The sequence below is a fragment of the Bos indicus genome, chromosome 6, assembly GCF_029378745.1.
Source record: "Bos indicus isolate NIAB-ARS_2022 breed Sahiwal x Tharparkar chromosome 6, NIAB-ARS_B.indTharparkar_mat_pri_1.0, whole genome shotgun sequence".
Classification (NCBI taxonomy): Eukaryota; Metazoa; Chordata; class Mammalia; order Artiodactyla; family Bovidae; genus Bos; species Bos indicus.
The window spans coordinates 40,521,292-40,540,271 of NC_091765.1; the positions used below are offsets into that span (position 1 = coordinate 40,521,292).

Below are 18,980 nucleotides of genomic sequence, written 5' to 3' on the forward strand. Positions count from 1 at the left end.
GCTTACAGTGTAGTGGGACTCAGACATTTATGTGAATTAATGTTTTGAGTAATATAGTGTTAGGGACTCTTGCTTATCAAATACTAGAGGCAAATGCAGACACAGACAAGGGAGGAACCAACTTTACGTAGGAGAATCAGGGGAATTACACAGAGGATGTTAGAAAGGATCCTTTGGAGAAAAGGGAAAACTCCATACAGAGATTTGCCTCTGTGAGGGCTGGGGACCTGAAGAAACGTCCTTCTTTTGGTTGGAGACTCATGGACAATGTTTGTTCTCCAGTGGTTTGGATCAGATTATGAAAGCACATCTCTGTAATTTTAAAAATTGGGATTGCCTCTCTGGAAAATGGGGAGTCTTTCCTAGAAAAATTCTTATTACCACTGTTGTGAATATTTGTAATTATTTTTTCAGACATAAATATAACAAGATCATAATTAAATTATAGTTCATTGAAAGTGTATAATAGACTCTGGGAGTCCTCGTACCTTAGAATTATGCCTGGCAAAGAAAAAAATAAAAGCTTTTGATTTAACTTTACATTAATCTTGTTGTGTGCTTTATTCATCAAAAAAATAAAATTAGTGTAAGTGAAAAGTTTACCTTTTCACTACAAATTTTATGATTTTACCTCTGATTGTCTCAACATACATTTTTGTGAGCTATATACATTTTATTAAGTTCTGAGCATTTATCTATAGATGACTAACCTCTTAATAATATGAGTTATATAACAAAAGATGGTAAGCATAATCATCATTGCCTCATGGCATTTTAGACTTGGAAGAAGTTCTGAGGTTCACTTGATCCAACTTTTAACCTAATGCAGAATTTTTATTACATTGTTGCAGGGAAAAAATGCATAGCCTCTGCTTGAATAATGTGGATAATAATAATAATAATAAAATAAGAGTTGAAAGCTTCCTAAGGCTGTTCATTTCTTAATATCTTTTGTACTTACAAAGATCTTCCTTATAATCATCTATCAATGCTTTGTTAAAAGTTAAAATTACTAGCACCATTTCTACACTCTAGACACTAAATGAGTGTAATTCTATTCCCATCTGATGACCGTTTGAATACATTATCGTTTAAAAGAGGGTAAGATTGATATGCCCTCTTTTCCTGTCCCCTTAACATTTATTTTTAAGACAAGAAACACCTCAAGTATCTTCAGTGTGACTTTACTTTCTGGATATTTTTGCTCTCCTCTAGAACTATTGTGTCAGTCACTCAGTTATGTTCGACTCTTTGAGATTCTGTTGACTGTAGCCTTGTCAGGCTCCTCTGTCCAAGGGATTCTCCAGGCAAGAATATGGAGTGCGTTGCCATTCCCTTCTCCAGGGTCTTCTTGAACCTGGGTCTTCTTCATTGCAGGCAGATTCTTTACTGGCTGAACCACCAGGGAAGCCCAGCAACTTATAAATCATTAAAGTGTGCATTTTACATCATCTTATCATCATTTTATTTAAATTTGGAAAAAGGATAGAATTTATTTTGACTGAAATGTTAAGTTGTACACTTAAAATGAATGGGATTGGGAAATTCGTACATTGGGGCTAGAATTTGCCATTCTTCTCTAAGTGTTTATAATCCGAAAGAACTTAGTTATATAGTGCACGCGTACTGAGTTGCTTCAGTCATGTCTGACTGTGCAACCCCATGAACTATAGCTCGCCAAGCTCCTGGGCTTAAATTGAGTTAGGGTTGCAATCAAATTCTTTTCTAAAACATTTAAAACATCCCAATATCAGTTAAACATTTTTAGGAAAAACATTACTTAAACATTTTTGCCCTCACTGTTAATTGTAACTCAGCCTTATTCAGTTGAGAGTAAAGAACTGTGGATTGCAGTTTTCTTCTGATTTTGCCTAGAGGGATAAATCATGCTGACACTTTCTCATACGTTTTTGTGAAACTAAATGGAAAGGTTAAAAAAAATAGAAATTTCTGTCTCCCTTCAGTGACTTGGCTGAAGATTTAGGTCATTTGGGACAGAATATGAATTATTTTAGGGCACCGTTTAATACGATATTTCTGCTATATGTTGAGCTCGCTAAATATACATACTCACTAAACGAGTCCAGAAAGCCTTTTTCATTGTGTCTGTGCTGGTTGACTGATGTTGCAAGGGTTGTGGATATAGAGTTTAGGCCCCAGTAACCATCATCTGAGTAAGCACAATGGAAAATTGCTTTAAAGAATCTTGTAACAAAAGGTGTAACCAACTTTTGATTTGTAATGCTTGAATTCTCTTGAATGTTATTTCATTCTTTCTGAAATACAGGATGAGGCATGACACTACCCAATCACAGTCTCATTGTTGGGTACTTTCTATGTAACATATGCTTTGTTTTGTTTTTCTCAAAAGGCGTTTAAACAGAAATCACCTTCAGCTGTTTCCTGAGTTGCTGTTTCTTGGGACTTCGAAGCTATACAGGCTGTAAGTAGACAGAAATAGTTATTGTTGCTATGTGTAGTACCTTGCGTTTTATTAAATGTATTTTGGATCTGTTTCCTTGTGCTTTCCTGGAATCTATTCACCAGTAGATTAATGGATTAAAAGTTTGTCTTTCTTTTCTTCTTTTTTTGAAACTTATGATTGGTTTTCCAGTGGGTCCAGTTCTTGTATTTGGTTAGCATTTACTGGTTCGTGTATGTGTTATTGCAGTTGTATTATTCTTTTTTGGTTTTGATGGGGGGATTTACCTAACTTCTTTATGGAAACTTTTGATTAAGTTCTGAAGGGAAAGATTGCCACTGTGCTTCCTTTTCAGAGGAAGTTGGCAGTGTATTCTTGTAAAGTTGGGATTCTTAATGTCTGCCTTTTTGATATTTGCTTCTATACTCGAATAGTCTTTATTAGTCTGGAAATACTATTATAAGGTATTTATAGAGGACTGTAAATTTCCTCTTAAATTTTCCTTTTAAAGCCAGAATTCCAAACTCCACGATATGAATGACTGTAGAGGGTTTCATATCAAATACGTCATCGACTGTTAATGGAAGTATTTCTTTGGAAGGAGTGTTAATGTGGGTTTTAGGCAGAATCAGTTTTTTCCTCCCTGGAATCCTTGTTCAGTGACCGAATGTGCAATAGTGAAAACACACTTTTGACAGCTCTTACAAGTAGGTTTTTAGCCATATGAATGATTTTGTGCAGATGGGAGATAAGCTGCAAAGTGTTGGGGAAATTAATAGCAATGGTTATCAGTGTTCTTGGATGTTGTGAAAAATCATTGGGATATACAGAATAAATTGCTCAGCTTGGTTTCCACCTGGATGGTTGCAAAGTCCCATATGTGGAGCCTGTGGGGAAAGTGAGGAGACTGCTTTTCCGACCTTGACTTTGTAGCCAAGCTTTGTAACCTACTAGTTCAGTATTGTTATCAATTCCAGAAGTAGGAAGGGTCTTTTCCCACAGCCCTCCCCCACATCGTATCTCTGTTAGGATCTCTGTTAGGGCCTCCTGACACCTTGGCTCACTGTGGAGAGAATTTTCCCAGCAGGCAGAGGTAGAGCCAGTTACACACCAGGTCTTGTCTCTAGAGTCTGACTTTCCTGATTCTATTCTTGTAAGGATAGCCAAAGCCGCCTAGCAGTATTTCTCTTCTGCTTTGTGTTCCCTGCTGATTAATTGGCTCAATTTAGGTAAATTTAAAAGAATCAAATAAAGAAACCTAGAGACTGCCTTTTTAACAAGAATTCTCTAAAGACTATTTTTACCAAAGACACTGGATGTAGGCTGTTATGAAGATTATGTGTATGAATATAAATTAATATTTATATTTAATTATTTGTACTTAGTTTCCAAGAATGGCTACAGAAGTGGTTTTAATAGTATTCTACTTTCTTCCTTAACTTTTTTTTGATTGTGGGGATGCTGAAGAATTGATTTCAAAGCTAGTATATAATGAGTGCTATTAAATTAATTTACTGCTATGCTAACGATGTGCATCTAAACAATCCACATTGTCTAGAAAATTGTCTGTTGTCTATGTGGCCGTGAAAAAAATTTTTAATGGAATGATTGTTACGGCTAGAATTAAAATTATTAAGCTGAAGGGGGGAAATGTAGGAAATCACTTTAACACTGTCCCTGAGAAACTAGAATGTTTGATTTTTAGTTGGAGAGTATTTGATTAATTTTCTTTGGGTGGTATAATCTAGTGCAGAATCCCCTATCAGCAGATTATGTTCTGTTTAGCATTTGCCTCCTTTGACAATACCATGTAGTAGGCCAAGGGATTTTCACTTAGGTTATATTATGATTTTATAACCTTATGAAGTTACTTTTTGGAAGAAGACAACTTGATATCCTTAAGTAAATGAAAGAAACAGAACCCATGAAACTCTAAGGCAACATCTAGTGAGTAAAAAGCATGTTAAAAAATGGGGAAAACGGGCAGCTAGAAAATGAGTTATAATGTGCCTGTTTGGCTCAAAGGATTTCCCCTGGGAAGTAATGGAAGATAAAATTTTGTTTCTGATGTGGATCTGTAAGGACTCTGATGCTTTGATTTTCCTGAAGTTAAAGCTTGATGGCTTTATGTTCAATATTGCCTGGGATTTGACACCTGACATGGGCACTGGATACCCATGAAAACTTAGAGGTGTACATTTTTTCTGCCTCAGCAAATAGGAATCTATCTTCTTTTGAGTTGAGACACTGTTGTCTCACCCAAGTTAAATGCAGTGGATGGTTAACCATGATCTTTCTCTTGAGAGGAAAGTTATCAGCTACCTGTGACCAGTTTTTTATGATGATGATCACTAATTGAATTAAACAACCACCAGTAAGAGTATGTAATAAATAAAGGAACAAAAGCTTGTGAAGTTAACTGCCTGGCTAGTTTAATTTCTAAGAAGATGGGTTCAAGTTCAAGTATTCATCATATGATACAGGTGCCTAGTAGCTAACCCGAAACAAATGTTCTAACAGATGGAAAAATCGCACAAATCTACATGCAAAAATTGTCCTTTAAAATCTTCATTTTAAAATGAACTTTTATTTCACAAGAAGGATAAGTGACAGGACAAAGGATACAGATTTTGGACAAGCAGTATGTTCGGAGAGGGAAAATTTGACTGGTGGCTAATTTGCATATTAAGTGATCCACTGTTGCCCACCATATAATGGCAACCCACTCCAGTATCCTTGCCTGGAAAATTCTGTGAACAGAGAAGCCTGGTGGGTCACAGTCTATGGCATCACAAAGAGGCAGACACGACTGAGTGAGTACACACACACACACGCAATTGCCCTACCATATAATTTAGTGGAGCCATTCTCATCTAGAATTCATGAAAGAAACAAATTTAGAATTTATTATCTCTAGTTCTTTTCCTAACTTATTTTATATTTTACCGTTCCTTAATACTGTTGTTTCTAGATGCATAATCGATGAAAAACTTATTTTTATAGTTCACACACTGATGTTTGATTTTTATCATTGTTTGCTTAGATTAAATCTAGTCTGTTCCACTGGACATTATACAGATTTTCTTTTTACTTCTGTAAGGAATAATCACCATTTGACTCTTGGCTGGAAATGAGATGCCAGGTGAAGAAGCACACATGCTTTTTTAAAAAATTCTAAATGCAGTATAAAAGAAAAGGAGGGTACACTGTAAATGAATTATGATTCGACACGGTTAGTTGCTGCTAGCGGCCAAATATGCTTTTCCTTTGCTGTCTGCTCCGATTTCTCTTTGGACGGGTTGAGAGAGCACTCCGTGTTCAGGTCAAGATGTTTGCTCAGAAATAGTAGTACAGTTGCAGCTGTGTTTGCTGGAGCAGGAGACTAGTTTAAATAGCATTACCATTTATCCAGTCCATTAACAGAACTCTGTAAAATAATACCAACTCTGCATAAACTACAGGACAGTGTAATAAAATTACAAGCACTTGTTGACAGATGGAAAGTGTAAGTAAAGAAGAAAGAAAAGTGAAGGGCCATAGGTTGGAGGTTAAAAGAGACAGTACATAGTTTTCTTACTTAAGGAGATTCTCCATCCTCTCACTTGGCTCCTCCTCCAAAACCAGGATTGCATTTTTGTTATTAGTTTATTAAGAGTGGAGAACATGATTTTCTGAGCAATTCAGAGTGGGTTAACTGACAGAAGTACAGTGACTTTTGAAATGGTTGATTATGATGGAAATTTATGAGTAGCATATACAAATCTTCCTGAAAAGTATAACCTTAAAGGTGACTTGCCAGTGAGTGATTCACACTTTACAGCCTGAGTTTGCAGCTACTCATCTAGGCTCATTAGAGAGGCATTTCATTGGTAGTTCTGTGGTTAAGCATTTGGTTATAAATATTTGTTTTGTGGTTTTCCGTTTATTTCCTTGAGTATTATTATATTTACCCAGACTTCTAACATAAGCTTAAGTAGCCAAACCACGTTGCAGAAACTCATTTTTTTATTTGTATCTCTTGAGACAAAACAAAGCTAACAAATGAAAATAAATACATAGGTTCCAGTGATTCATTTTCTTTGCTTCTTTAAATGAAAACTCTTTATTTCTGGTTAACAAGTGGTGTTTCCCTAGTGAGCTTTGGAGCCATTAAATTATCTAACATTATAAATAGTATTTTTAAAGCCAAGAACTCTTTTTATGGCCTAGTGACTCCTTACCTGAGATAAACAGATTTTGAGCAATAAATTCAATTGGTCAGGTCACAATTCATTTGCTGTCAGATAGGATCTCAGATTCTCCAAATTGTTTTTTTGATAATAATTATTACAATTCTTTAAGAGGAAAACTTAATTTCTATTAAAATAAAAATTAGTTTGGGAAAGATAACAAATATATGATGAAGCTGCCCTTACTTTCCTTTCCTTTCTTATAAAAGGAGCCTTGGCTTTTGATTTTGGTTTTGAGGAGTTACAAGAGTAAGTATGCTTAATGTTATAAAGGTCTAGATAATTCAGAAAAATAGAAAAGTGGGAGTATAAATTATTCATGATGTCCCCACTCAGATATAACCACTAGTATACTTGTCAATTGTTAGTAGATTAGTTTTCTTTTTCTGTAATTATGCATATAAATACTGCAGTACCTGCATTACAAATACGTTTTTTAAATATCCCCAGGGTTTAGTATAAAGCTTGACCTTTAGAAAGCTCTCAGTAAGTGTTTGATGTATTGAATTAAATCTCTGTTGGGTTCAGGGTTTGTAACTTGAATGAGCAAATAGTAACACTGGGAAGACATTATGAATAATGGGGAACCAAATTAAATTTAAAGGATACCTTGGTTCATTAATGTTTATCCCCTTAGGTTTTCTAAACATTGAAGCGTCTATTGGTATGCACTGAAAAATCAAAATAATGTTTTCCACCTAAGCAAAAATATCTTAATTTACTATAATACTATACTTGTATAAAACTACCACCATACTCCCTCCCCTCCGCCGCCGTTCTCTGATGCCAGTTAAGTCTCAGGATTCTTGGATTCGAGGATAAAAGTAGAAGACAAGCATGGTGCCTGTGTCAGAATTCCTCCTGAGTTAATTTCTGCCAGCTCTGATTAAAGTGTGGGCTCCTAGAGTGTCAGGTGTGTAGTCTCCTGCTTCATTTTACTCTTGGCCTGTTTGGCCCCTGCCACAGTAAATCCAACAGTGGTAATGCAGGAATTGCGGGTTACAGTTGCCACGGTTACCGTTGTCCCGCCAGATCGACATCATTACTCATCTAGGGAGCTGTCATCGTAGCTGCCTCCCATCTCTGGTGCCGAGACTGCCAGAAAGCTTCAGATGCAGAGAATAAAAGTTCTTCAAGATGGTGTGTCTGTGTCATCATTTGAAGGATACACTGTATCGTTAATACTGATACCTATCTAAGGGGAACAGATTGATTATGTTTGAAAACAAAGAACCTGTATGAGAGATAACATTTAGGAAAGTGTTAACTGTCAGTGATTAAAAACCCCAAGTCCCTTATTATTTATTAAGTAACTTATTAATTATTATTATTAGGTCCAAGGGACTCTCTTCTTGCTACTTAAAAAACAGAGATATATAAGTAATATTTAAAAATATTACTGTTATATAGCAAAAGGTTCGTTTTTAAGAGGTAGACCAAACTCTTCATAGACTGACCTGGACACACTTCAGAGTAGCCCCTATCTCTTGCCGTGAAAAAAGGCAAGCAGTTGAATAGGGCTTACTTGTGTTTTTGTTTTTAAATCAACGTGCAGTAGTATGATTTAGACGTTATAAAAACAATGAAGATTAAGATTGTTTTTGATATTTTTGCCAGGCCTCCCGTGGGAAGTTTTTACTTTAAAGGGATCTAATAGAAGACTTTTGCTGGAGAACGTCAGAAATTGGCAGGCTTCTGCTGTTGCCAGAGTAGATTTTTTGGTGTGAAATCCACAGCATAGTTCCTGGCATAGGAAAGTCAAGTGCAGGAAGGTCTTTCCCACTCAAGTGCACTTGTTTAAATAGTTTCTTCCCCAAATGTAAATGTTTCTGTTTCCACCAGCAAATACTCATGGCTTGCCAGTGAGTGTAAATACTATGAACACTGTGATCCATGCCATGGTGTGTGGCCCACAGAATATGTGGCATTTGTGGACTTTAGCCATTGCCAACTTCTGACCTGTAATATGTACATTAAAGCCTTCAGAGTTCATGGAGACTGAGTGTGCTTTTTTGAAAGATGAATTTAAGTATATGGTTTTCATGTCAAAAAGGTTTTGAACACATATCAGGAAGAAATATTTTAAAATTTGATTGTAAGTCATAAAATTGCTGCTGCAATCTCAAGATTATAATTTAGTGATTGAAGTTTATATAAGTATTAATTCTAGGAATAAGTGACCATAAGGTATTAGTTCTATTGAGCTAATTTTAATGTATGTACATTACATTTTAAGAAATCTATTTTGTGAGAAATATATTTTACTAATATTGTAAAATATTAGTGTTTAAATGCCTACTCAGATGTTAGTGCTTTGCTATCTTTGTAAATCAATGGATACTTCTGGAGCAAAGGTTTCTTTTCTATAAAATAGGGGTGACATTTATCTCCTGGGAATATAGCAAGTCACAATATAGATTCTGTATTCAAAAGAACATTGTCAACTTTCTGGTATAATATGATAGAAATGATATGGTATGATAGAAATGATGCCTGTGGAGTTCTCGTCCTCTCAGTGTAAAATAGGACGAAGTAATAGTCACACAGATGTCCCAGCAAGTTGCCCACAGTCAGAAAAGCTCCTGGTTCTCTTTCATGTTTCTTCTTGCATTTATTCTCAGTGTGATAACATATACATAAGTATAACCACATTAACTTTTTAACACTGCAGATTAGCATAAAATGTGCATTTGCACCATTCCATTTCTCCTTACTTGGCAACACAAGGTATATTAAGGCCAGAATGTTCTTAATGAGGTCTCTCATCTGCTTCCAGTTGATGATTCATATAATTTAAAAATTCTTATATAAAATAAATCAAGGATAGAAAAAGAGGCTGTGACTCAGGAACTATTTATGTTAGTTCACATATTAAATTGTTGTTTTAATGATGTGTTGTCCTGAATAACAAAATGAAGGAAAAATACAAACCAGTTAGAAAACGCTGAGTGAACTCCTTAAGGTATAGATAAACTCTTTTGGACGTTATTCAGAAGATGTATTGCATTGCTAAAGTACATTTTTATCACTAACTAAAATTTCAGTTTAAAAACAATGTAAGAGAAGCATCCCAATGAGCATATTCAAAATATGATTTGACCTGTGAAACATTCTGCCACCTTTACATAAGCTGCATTGTGATATTCAATGGATTTTTAGACTAAGCATTTTGTCAAAATGCAGTTCAAATTGCAAGCTGTTCAGCGCTTTGAATTTAAACGATGATTGATAGAGAAATAAGTTTGAGTCAGAAGTTATTTTTGTTTTGGTTGTATTGTAACTCCAATTCTTTTTATATGTACATAAGCTTTGCCCTTAGACGAGAGTGGTGTATGTCCTCTTCATTACACACAACCAAGTTAATTGCTATCAAGAAATTATTTAGAGAGAATTATCCTTAAAACACTTGATAAATTATGATATGAGAAACTTGGGGCAAGAGTTTAAGCTTAAACCCTAGAGAGGGAAGGACTGAAGAGTAAAAAGGCCAGTCTTCGGTGGGACCTGTGGTCTAGGGAATAGCATAGTGGAGTGAAATGCTGTTAAGAGAACATCTGTGCCTCTTGAAATGTCCCCGAATGAATGTGAGCAGCTAAGTATGGCAACTTGATTTAAGTGTTTTTTTTTTTTTTTTTTTTTTAAAGAAAAGAGAAATAAATAAGTCTGGAAACAGAATGGGAAGATAGCTTTGCCCCGTCATGATAGGTTTCTTCTACTAGTGAAAGATTAAAGCTTGAAGTATGTGAATAGCTGAGAACAGCACAGAGAAAGGTTGATTGCTTCCCCTCCAACAGTTCCAATTGATTGAAAAAAGCCTAATTTAAAGTTCTGTTTGTTCTATGTCTTAAACCATCAGAATTCTCTTTTAGGACCAGAGGAATGCTCTGGAGGAAAAGAATCCAAGGATAAAAAGTCATTGCAGGCCAACAATTGTTCCTAATCCTCACAAAATGCTGGAGAAATTAAATTTATTCTTTATTGCTCAAAGTGTTACCTAGGTCACTGGGCGATGGGAAAATTGCACTGGAAGTAGAGTAGGAGCAAGCTTTGTTTTGTGTCTAGATGCTTAACCTTAGACACGACAAGGCATCTTAGAATGTGGTGGGAACTTGGTTCAGAGCATTAACACCAAGACTTTTATTACCCCGGATTTATAATAGGCTGTGCTGTCAGGAGATGAAAATGTTGTGTTTACATTGCAGTGTTAAATGATCATTTAATTAACACCTAAGGAAAAAAAGTTGTGAAATTCTTAGCAGCTTTTATTGTTGGTTTCCTGGGAGGTTTTAATATCCGAGTTTCATTGAGATTTCTTTTTTGTTAGTAGAGACACAAAAGACATTATACACTTTTTAAGGAAGACAAACAGTTTAACCTTGACCCTTTCTCCCCTAAAATATTAATTTAAATTACATTTTAAATCTGGTGTGCTTATTTAAAACGTTTCTAGATTCAGATCTTAAAAATATGTCTTAAACACTTTATTTCTATGTAAACATCTGTCATTTAAATATTAGTTAATTTACATTCTAAACTTTCTGCTGTAGAACATTTGAAACTGCCAATTAGTTTATATGAAGTGTAATACATTTATAATACTAACTATATGCATTATACATCTTTCAAGCTACACTGTAGTTACATTATCTTAAGAATCAGTGTCAAAATAGGTAATCATTTTCAAGCAAATTTTATGACAAAAAAGGTACACTGTTGTTATATTAACATCATTATTTAGTTAGAGATCATTACTATCATATGATGCAAGAGGTTTATATATAGACAGTAGAAAGAGTAAGAGCATTAGTATGAAAATTCAAATAAACTTCATTAATTGCTAAAAGATTGATATTATCAAATGCCTTCATTTATTCTTGATCTTTTATAAATACAGTTACCTAAAAAAAGAGTGGTCTTGAGACAAATTGATAACACTTGGAAAATATAGGGCAGTTGTCAAGGGCAGCTGAATGCTCAATACACTTTTTCTAGAACTATTATTAAAATTTATATCTGTTACTCCTCTCATTTTATCCAGATATGCAACTTCATATTCGAATATGTGAAGTACTTTAAAATATTTATTAAGTTACTTGCTATTAAAGTGAAATCTTTCTTAACTTTTCCAGAAATGATTATACCATTATAGTATAGTTTTTTTAAGTACACTGCTTTTATTCATACTGAAACTAAAAATGTTTATTCCCATTTTTTAAAGTTTAAATTCAAGTGCCTCAGGATAAAACCTGCTTTCTGTATTATTCATGGTAAGAGTGCAAGGAGTATTGAATGTTATTAAAATCTCTTAATAGAAAGCCCTGCTTTGAACTGAGAATTATATTCTCATTCACAAAATACTACCGAGCATTACGTAGGCACTTTGTACAATGTTATATGCTTTCCCTACTTCTATCAAGTTTCAGCATTTCTCTAAAACTTTTTTTTTTTTAACTCACACTGAGTTGTTTTTTTTTTTTCCCATTCCCAAAGCTGTTTCTCCATTCAGAGTCTAGTAACAAAACCCCTTAAGTAGGAATATTACTTTAAATGTTATCTCCTTTATATATACCTACCTTTTGACTTGAGGTAGTTATAAAACACAAAATGTTCAGAAGTTAAAAAGTATGAAAGAGAAAGAGAAGAGTGACAGTATCTGGTTACTTAACATACTAGATGATTAGTATGTTCTATATGATATAGTTCATTATACCAGTTGAAATTCCAAGCCAAATAGGTACTGTGTGCAGATGTGTGTGTCTATGTGTGTGTGTATGTATGTAGTTGGAAATGGGGATACTGAGAGCTAGGGAACAGCTATTTTGTGAATGCTCAGAAATGTTTGAAGAGTAAATATGTAGAGAAATCATAGGAAATTTCATTTAACAGATAAATATATTGCTTTTACATTAAAAAAGCAATGATATGCTCTTATATTGAAGAAAAGTCAGTGTTAAAATTTTATGCATTAGTTATTTAGAATCTCTAACTTGAAACCAATGAAAAAGATTTCAGGATTTATTTTAGATAAAGTTTCCAAGTTTGCTTCTTAAAAAATAGGAGTAACTTATTTAAATGCAAACAATTTACTGTATGTAACAAATATGTTTGGTAGTTATTCCATTGAAACCATTGTATGCAAGAGATTGGAAGATATATCTAGAAATACTCTAGTCCACTCTGTGGGGATTAGGTAGTTAAAATTTTAACTTCCCTTTTGCATAAAACTCTTTTGCCTGACTTTCAATACCCAGGACTATCCAGTTCTGCATTATCACTTTAGCAACATATATGTTATGTCCCAGGCAAGCAGATTTTCATATTAATGATTGGACATTCCCAGTGCGTTTTTGGACTCCTTGCTTGCTTCCAGTGTAGAGTAGCATAGACTACCATCCTCTTGTTAGCCTCACCTCCTCTATCAAACCTTTCTCAACTGCTTTAGTTACCTCTATGATCATTAATTATATTGTAGTGGTTCTGAGTACAGACTGTTGACTCAGACTGCCAGAGTTTGAATCACTTAATGGGTAAACTTGGGAATGTCACTCAATTTCCTGCCCTGTGCCCTGGTTCTCCTTGTAAAATGAGGATGATGGTTAGAACTTACCTCGTGGGAATGTTGTAAGGAATAAATTATTCACTAAATGAACAAAGCTTAATATGATGTATGATAATAGTAAGTGCTCAGTATTGTTTTTATTTTTTGATTTTTATTATTTCAGCTACCATGTTTATTACCTGCCTCATATGATGTTCTCTTGGGTATTATATTAATAATGTGTGTTAACTTTGCTGAGACTCCTGTCTTATATTTGTCTTTGTTTTATATATAGCATTTAGCCTAGTGCAGCTTAATTAAGAAACACTTTCCAAGTGAATCCTTGATGGAACTTAGCCTGAAAAAGACACTAACAATAGTTTGAATTTGGAATGAAATATAAACGATGTGAATCATAAGTCCAAAAATGTACTAGTTATATTCCTGAATCTGCTATTCACTAGCTGCAGATGCTAAGCAAAGGTACTTGATTTGAGGACCAGTTTTTTGGGATTCCCTGATGGCCCAGATGGTAAAGAATCCTCCTGAAATGCAGGACACCTGGATTCGATCCGTGCATGGGCAGATCCCCTGGAAAGGGGAATAGCTACCCACTCCAGTATTCGTGTGTGGAAAATTCCATGGACAGAGGAGCCTGGTGGGCCACAAATCCATGGGCACACAAAGAGTTGGACATGACTCAGTGACTTTTTCTTGGCTTGTAAAAGTATTTGGTAGTTCAGATAAAAAAGGGACAAGAATATAGCATAAGGCCTCCTGGTGGCTAAGCTGGTAACGAATCCACCTACAATGCCAGAGACCTGGGTTCTATCCTTGGGTTGGGAGGATCCCCTGGAGAAGGAAAAGGCTACCTGCTTCAGTATTCTGGCCTGGAGAATTCCATGGACTATAGCCCATGGGGTTGCAAAGAGTCGGACACGACTGAGCGAGTTTCACACTCACATTCTCCTGGTCTCTAGGATATGTGCAGGTGTAATTGAAGGAAGAAGAGGAAATAAAACTATATAAAAAGTTTGCTCTAGCTCTTTTTTCCAAAATGTGTGGAGAACTCTTCAGACTACTTCTAAGAATTGTAATAGTAGAGTTATTCATGTAATAAACCAGGAATTAGATGAGGAAATTGTGGATGAATGATATTGAGGTTGTTCTCTTTACTATTAGCAATTTAAAAAAAAGTAAAAGCAGTTTCTGTGTTAAATGAATATAACCTGCTTACATTTTGCATGACTTTGCTATTAAATGTAAACTGTTTGAAGACTTATGTTAAAAAATAATGAAGGAGATTTGATAGTTATGCAGTATTAAGTGACTATCCTGATACATGATAATCCCTCAATAGGAGGTAAGTGGTATATAACTGAAGTAATTTCAATATTCACCTGTCCCTCAAACATCACAACTAATAGCATGAGGAAATGAATTAAAAATAAGGCAAATCAAGGAAGAATAATGGTGGACATAGGTTTTTATGTTCGCATTTGTGTTATAATCTTTTGATTTTAACAGGTTTGTGAGCTGGTACCTTCCTTTTCTGTGATTCACCCTACTAAATGCATTGTGCACCCTGGACAATTAATTTTCCTTTTATTTTGAGAAGACTAGAATGTATAGAGCCTGAATATCCTGAAGGCTACTGAAGTCTGGAGTCTGTTTCTGAAAGACAGGTTCCCTCTCAGGGTTGGTGTGGTTTTTCTTTCCTTCTCTTTAAGGAGAATGAATTCCACACCTAATGAATAGTTTCAAGAAAAGTTGTTAATCAGGTACTCCAAGTGACCACCCTGGATTCTTCTTTTATTACAGAGAGGAACATGATGGAATGAGAAAGCAACATAGTTATATTTGATAAAAGGAAATACCTTTTTTCCTTTCCCCACCCACCATGTAATCCTCTGGAATTTAGTTGACACTGGGAAGTTACTGCAGCAAATGGTGTGTTTGAAAAAAACCAAGTTGGAGGAACAAGACTAATACTTGTAGCTACAATACTTACATTAAAAATCACAAAATGTATCACTCAGCTTATTTCAGGGTGAGGTTTTCACATGATACTGTCTTGGAAGAATTTTTCTTTTATTCTGGTCAATTTTACAATGAAGTATTACACAATGGGCAGTGCCATTGTTATCAACATTACTTTTTGTTCTTTTCTGGGTTGTTGGATATCACTCTGTTGCCTGAGATGGGATACTAGATCAAAATTAGATGAAGGACTTAACTTAAATATGACAGAGGGGCAAAAGAGGAACTATACGTATAATGGAATGTTATTAAAATGGACAGATGTTATTCTTCAGCTCTTTCCCATTCAAAAACCATACATTAAAGAGAGAATAATGATATAAATCAGTAATAATACAGTCAAGATATTGCTTTATTTTCTAAATTAAATGATCAAGTTGAATAACTCTATTAAACTATAAGTAAACATGTTTTGCTAGAGGTTTAGTTATTTCTAAATAAATGTTATATCCATATCATCAGTGTGATATCTGTTGCAAGGTACTTGCTGTCATTGTATTTTTATAAGATAATTCAGATTTAGATCTTTTTTAACTAGAGCTCTTCTCCCCAGTCTCAAGCATATATTATTTTAGTGCCTTGTATTTATGGCTCTGCTGATTATTTTGTACGTATTGTTTTTCAAAGCAGTGATTCGTAAAGTGTGCTCTGCAGTGATGTAAGAGCAAAGTTTTGTCATCAGATGTGTCAGGAAATAATGAAAGACATCCCCTGCAGTGACTGCAGTGCACGTTTGTGTGTTAATCTCCAAGGCGTCTTGTGATGAAGAAATTCACTTAACTTAAAAAATTTGTTTCTCAGTGTTATGTGGTTATACGGTCCTCCTTTTTCTCGGCTTCCCCCACTAATACCAATTAATCCAAATAGCAAGAGCAGCTTCCAAAAGCTAACTGCTTTTTGTCAATTCTGTTTGAGATTTCTTTAAAAAAATAAAAACTATTTTAGTTATGGGTGGCTGAAATTTAATGTTATTTTTCTGGTGCCAACATAGTGATCTGAACTTTTTTTTTAAATGCATTGGCTTGACAAATCTGTTCTTTTCAGTTCACCTTTGAAAGTAAACTTGATATTCTTTTGTTAACTCTAGAGATAGAGAAACTTAGATCTTTGCGTAACATTTTGATATCTTAATGCTGATATTTGCTTACATGTATGTGTGTTGTATATAAAATCATTTGCTATATGTGCACATATATACACACACAGATAGGCACACAAGCAGATACCAGTGCTAAGGTATCAAATTCTTACAAAGGGATCTAAATTTCTCTATCACACATGTGCTGTGCTGTGCTGAGTCTCTTGAGTCGTGTCCAACTCTTTGTGACCGCATGGACTGTAGACCTCCAGGCTCCTCTGTCCGTGGGATTTCCCAGGCAAGAATGCTGGAGTTGTTTGCCATTTCCTTCTCAGGGGGGATCTTCGGGACCCAGGAATCAAACCTGGGTCTCCTGCATTGCAGGCAGATTCTTCACCAACTGAGCTACCAGGGATGCCCATCACACACATGGCGCCACTCAACTCTGTTTTAATGACTGAAAACATGTTCATCAGCTGACTCTTTCTCCCTTCCCTGATTCTGTCATTGTGACACCTGGAGCCTGCTGTGCACAGCATTCTTCAGCAACACAGGAAGTTTGCATCCTCTCAGCTGGGCATGAACTTGCAGGAGTCTTTCTCACTCCACAGAGATTGTTGAAGCTGAAAGTATTTTATATGCAGTTTGTATTTGGTTAACGGACTTTGAAATCAGCATAGAGTTTCATATGTTCAGTATTTTTGACCGAAACCCATGTCTCTAAGGACTAAAAGACAAAACAGATTAGGTTTGAAAAAAATTTAATAGTATTGGAAGCTTCTAAGACAGTTTTTACATATACCACATTGGTGCTTCTCAACAGGATACTTATACTAATCATTACTGAAATTGTGGTGCTTTCCCTTTCTGTTAGTTCCCCCTGGCATGTTGCTTTGACTGCCAATCCTTGTTTATATTAAATATCGAGGGGAAAGATATCAAAGAAAACACCACATTATAGCTAAAACAAACCTACTTCAAAGCTTGATGAAATGGGCTTAATAGAAATAATCACTGCAAATTATCCAGTATTTACAAACACATTCTCAATGTTATGTGGCTTTAGATTTAATAAAAGCATAAAAAGAATCCATTGTGTTGTAGTTGGGTTTCCCTTTGTGTAAAGAATCTGAGTATCCAGTCCTCTCTTCCCATGTCCCTGTTTTTCTCCATCACCATCTATCATACTGTGTATTTTAATTATTTGGTTGTTTTTCCCTGTCAATTAAAATGCAAGTTTCATGAAGGCAGAGCATAGTGGTAGGTGTGCAAGAAATATTGGTTGAATGAATGAATATAGGTTTTGCAACAGACTATCAGGATTTGAAACTGTGTGACTTGGAGCACATTACTTAACCTCTCCACCTCAATATCTTTTTCCTTAAGGTGGAGATAATTAGAGCATCAGTGTCACTGAGAGGATTAAATGAGGATGTAACGCATCTGCCACAGAGTTCAATTGATGGTAATTATTTTTCATAAAAACAACTCCTAAATAGGTTGAGGAAAAATAAACAAACATTAACCATCATCTATTAAAATGATTTGTTACTGCTTTTTGGCTGAGTCTGTGTTCCCCCGCCCCCTACTCCCGGCTGTACTATAATAGTATGGGAAACCTAACTGTTCTGTGACACCTCAACATGCTGCTTGTTCTTTCCTTCTTTTTTCCTACTTATTTCATGAGTTCTCCATTTTCATGGCATTCTCGGTCTTCACATTCCTGCTTCTGGGATGTTGAAATGCCACCAGGCTTTGCTACTAACCAGGCACTGCTTTACTTCCTGTCTACGGAGATTGCTGCCTTTCAGAAGTTGCCACCACCCACCTGGGTAGAGGGCTCCTTCCCTGTGTGGCTGTGCAATACCAGACAGTAGATACCTGCCAACACGCGGGTGTTTTCACTTAACTTTTTAACATGATTAATCCATATGCCTGTAGCCAAGGGAGTTCAAGAAATTTGACTGTCTAGTATATTGTAGAAATATCAATAGTTTTATATATATTATGTTTATTAGGTTTTTTTTTTTTTTTTTTTTTAACAAAATCCACTCCCTGGGTTGTATACCCCTCTAGAGCTTGGGCACTTTCATCTCTGTTCACCATAGAGCAGTTTTCACATATAGTGGGCATGCAAATATTTGTAAGCTGAAAGAGAAGTGCAGACGGTACAAAGGATCCACAGGCATCTTTCATACCACACGAGCTACAAAAAGCACTTGAAGCTTTAACTTTTTAATGTTTTTGCATTTGTTCTCCCTTGATAGTGTTTAAGTTTAAAGAGAAGAGCAATTAGTAAACTTGTTCAATCAGCATGTCATATGTCAATGTAAGATACACACTTACACGTAGTTGGCTTTTTGTACCAGTTTCCTCACTGTGAATATTGAGAGTCTAGAAAAGTCTATTCTACAATATCTTTGATAGTATTTATAAATTCTTTATGACTATTTTACACATTTGTGTGTGTGATTTTATTTAATTTGCAAATAAGGCAATAGTGCTACAGAATTACTACAAAATTGAAATTGCTAAAATAATAGGAAGCGATTGAGGCAGCTAGTTTCATCTCATCATTTTGTATCCTTATTTGGGTTGCCAAGGCACAGCTTACACACTTAGTGTGCTTCCACAATTCTTTGCCATTCTAGAGCATGTACTTCTGACATTTTT

At 35.2% G+C, this 18,980-nt stretch overlaps 1 protein-coding gene across 2 annotated transcripts in view; it reads left to right on the forward strand.

The window, feature by feature from the left end:
• The window catches only part of SLIT2 (slit guidance ligand 2), a 407,371-nt gene that overhangs the window by 15,729 nt on the left and 372,662 nt on the right, over nucleotides 1-18,980 (forward strand). For both annotated transcript variants that reach the window (XM_070791218.1, XM_070791219.1), the window contains exon 4: nucleotides 2,372-2,443. In XM_070791218.1, the coding sequence (XP_070647319.1) occupies nucleotides 2,372-2,443 (72 nt within the window). The remainder of the gene's footprint in view (nucleotides 1-2,371; nucleotides 2,444-18,980) is intronic.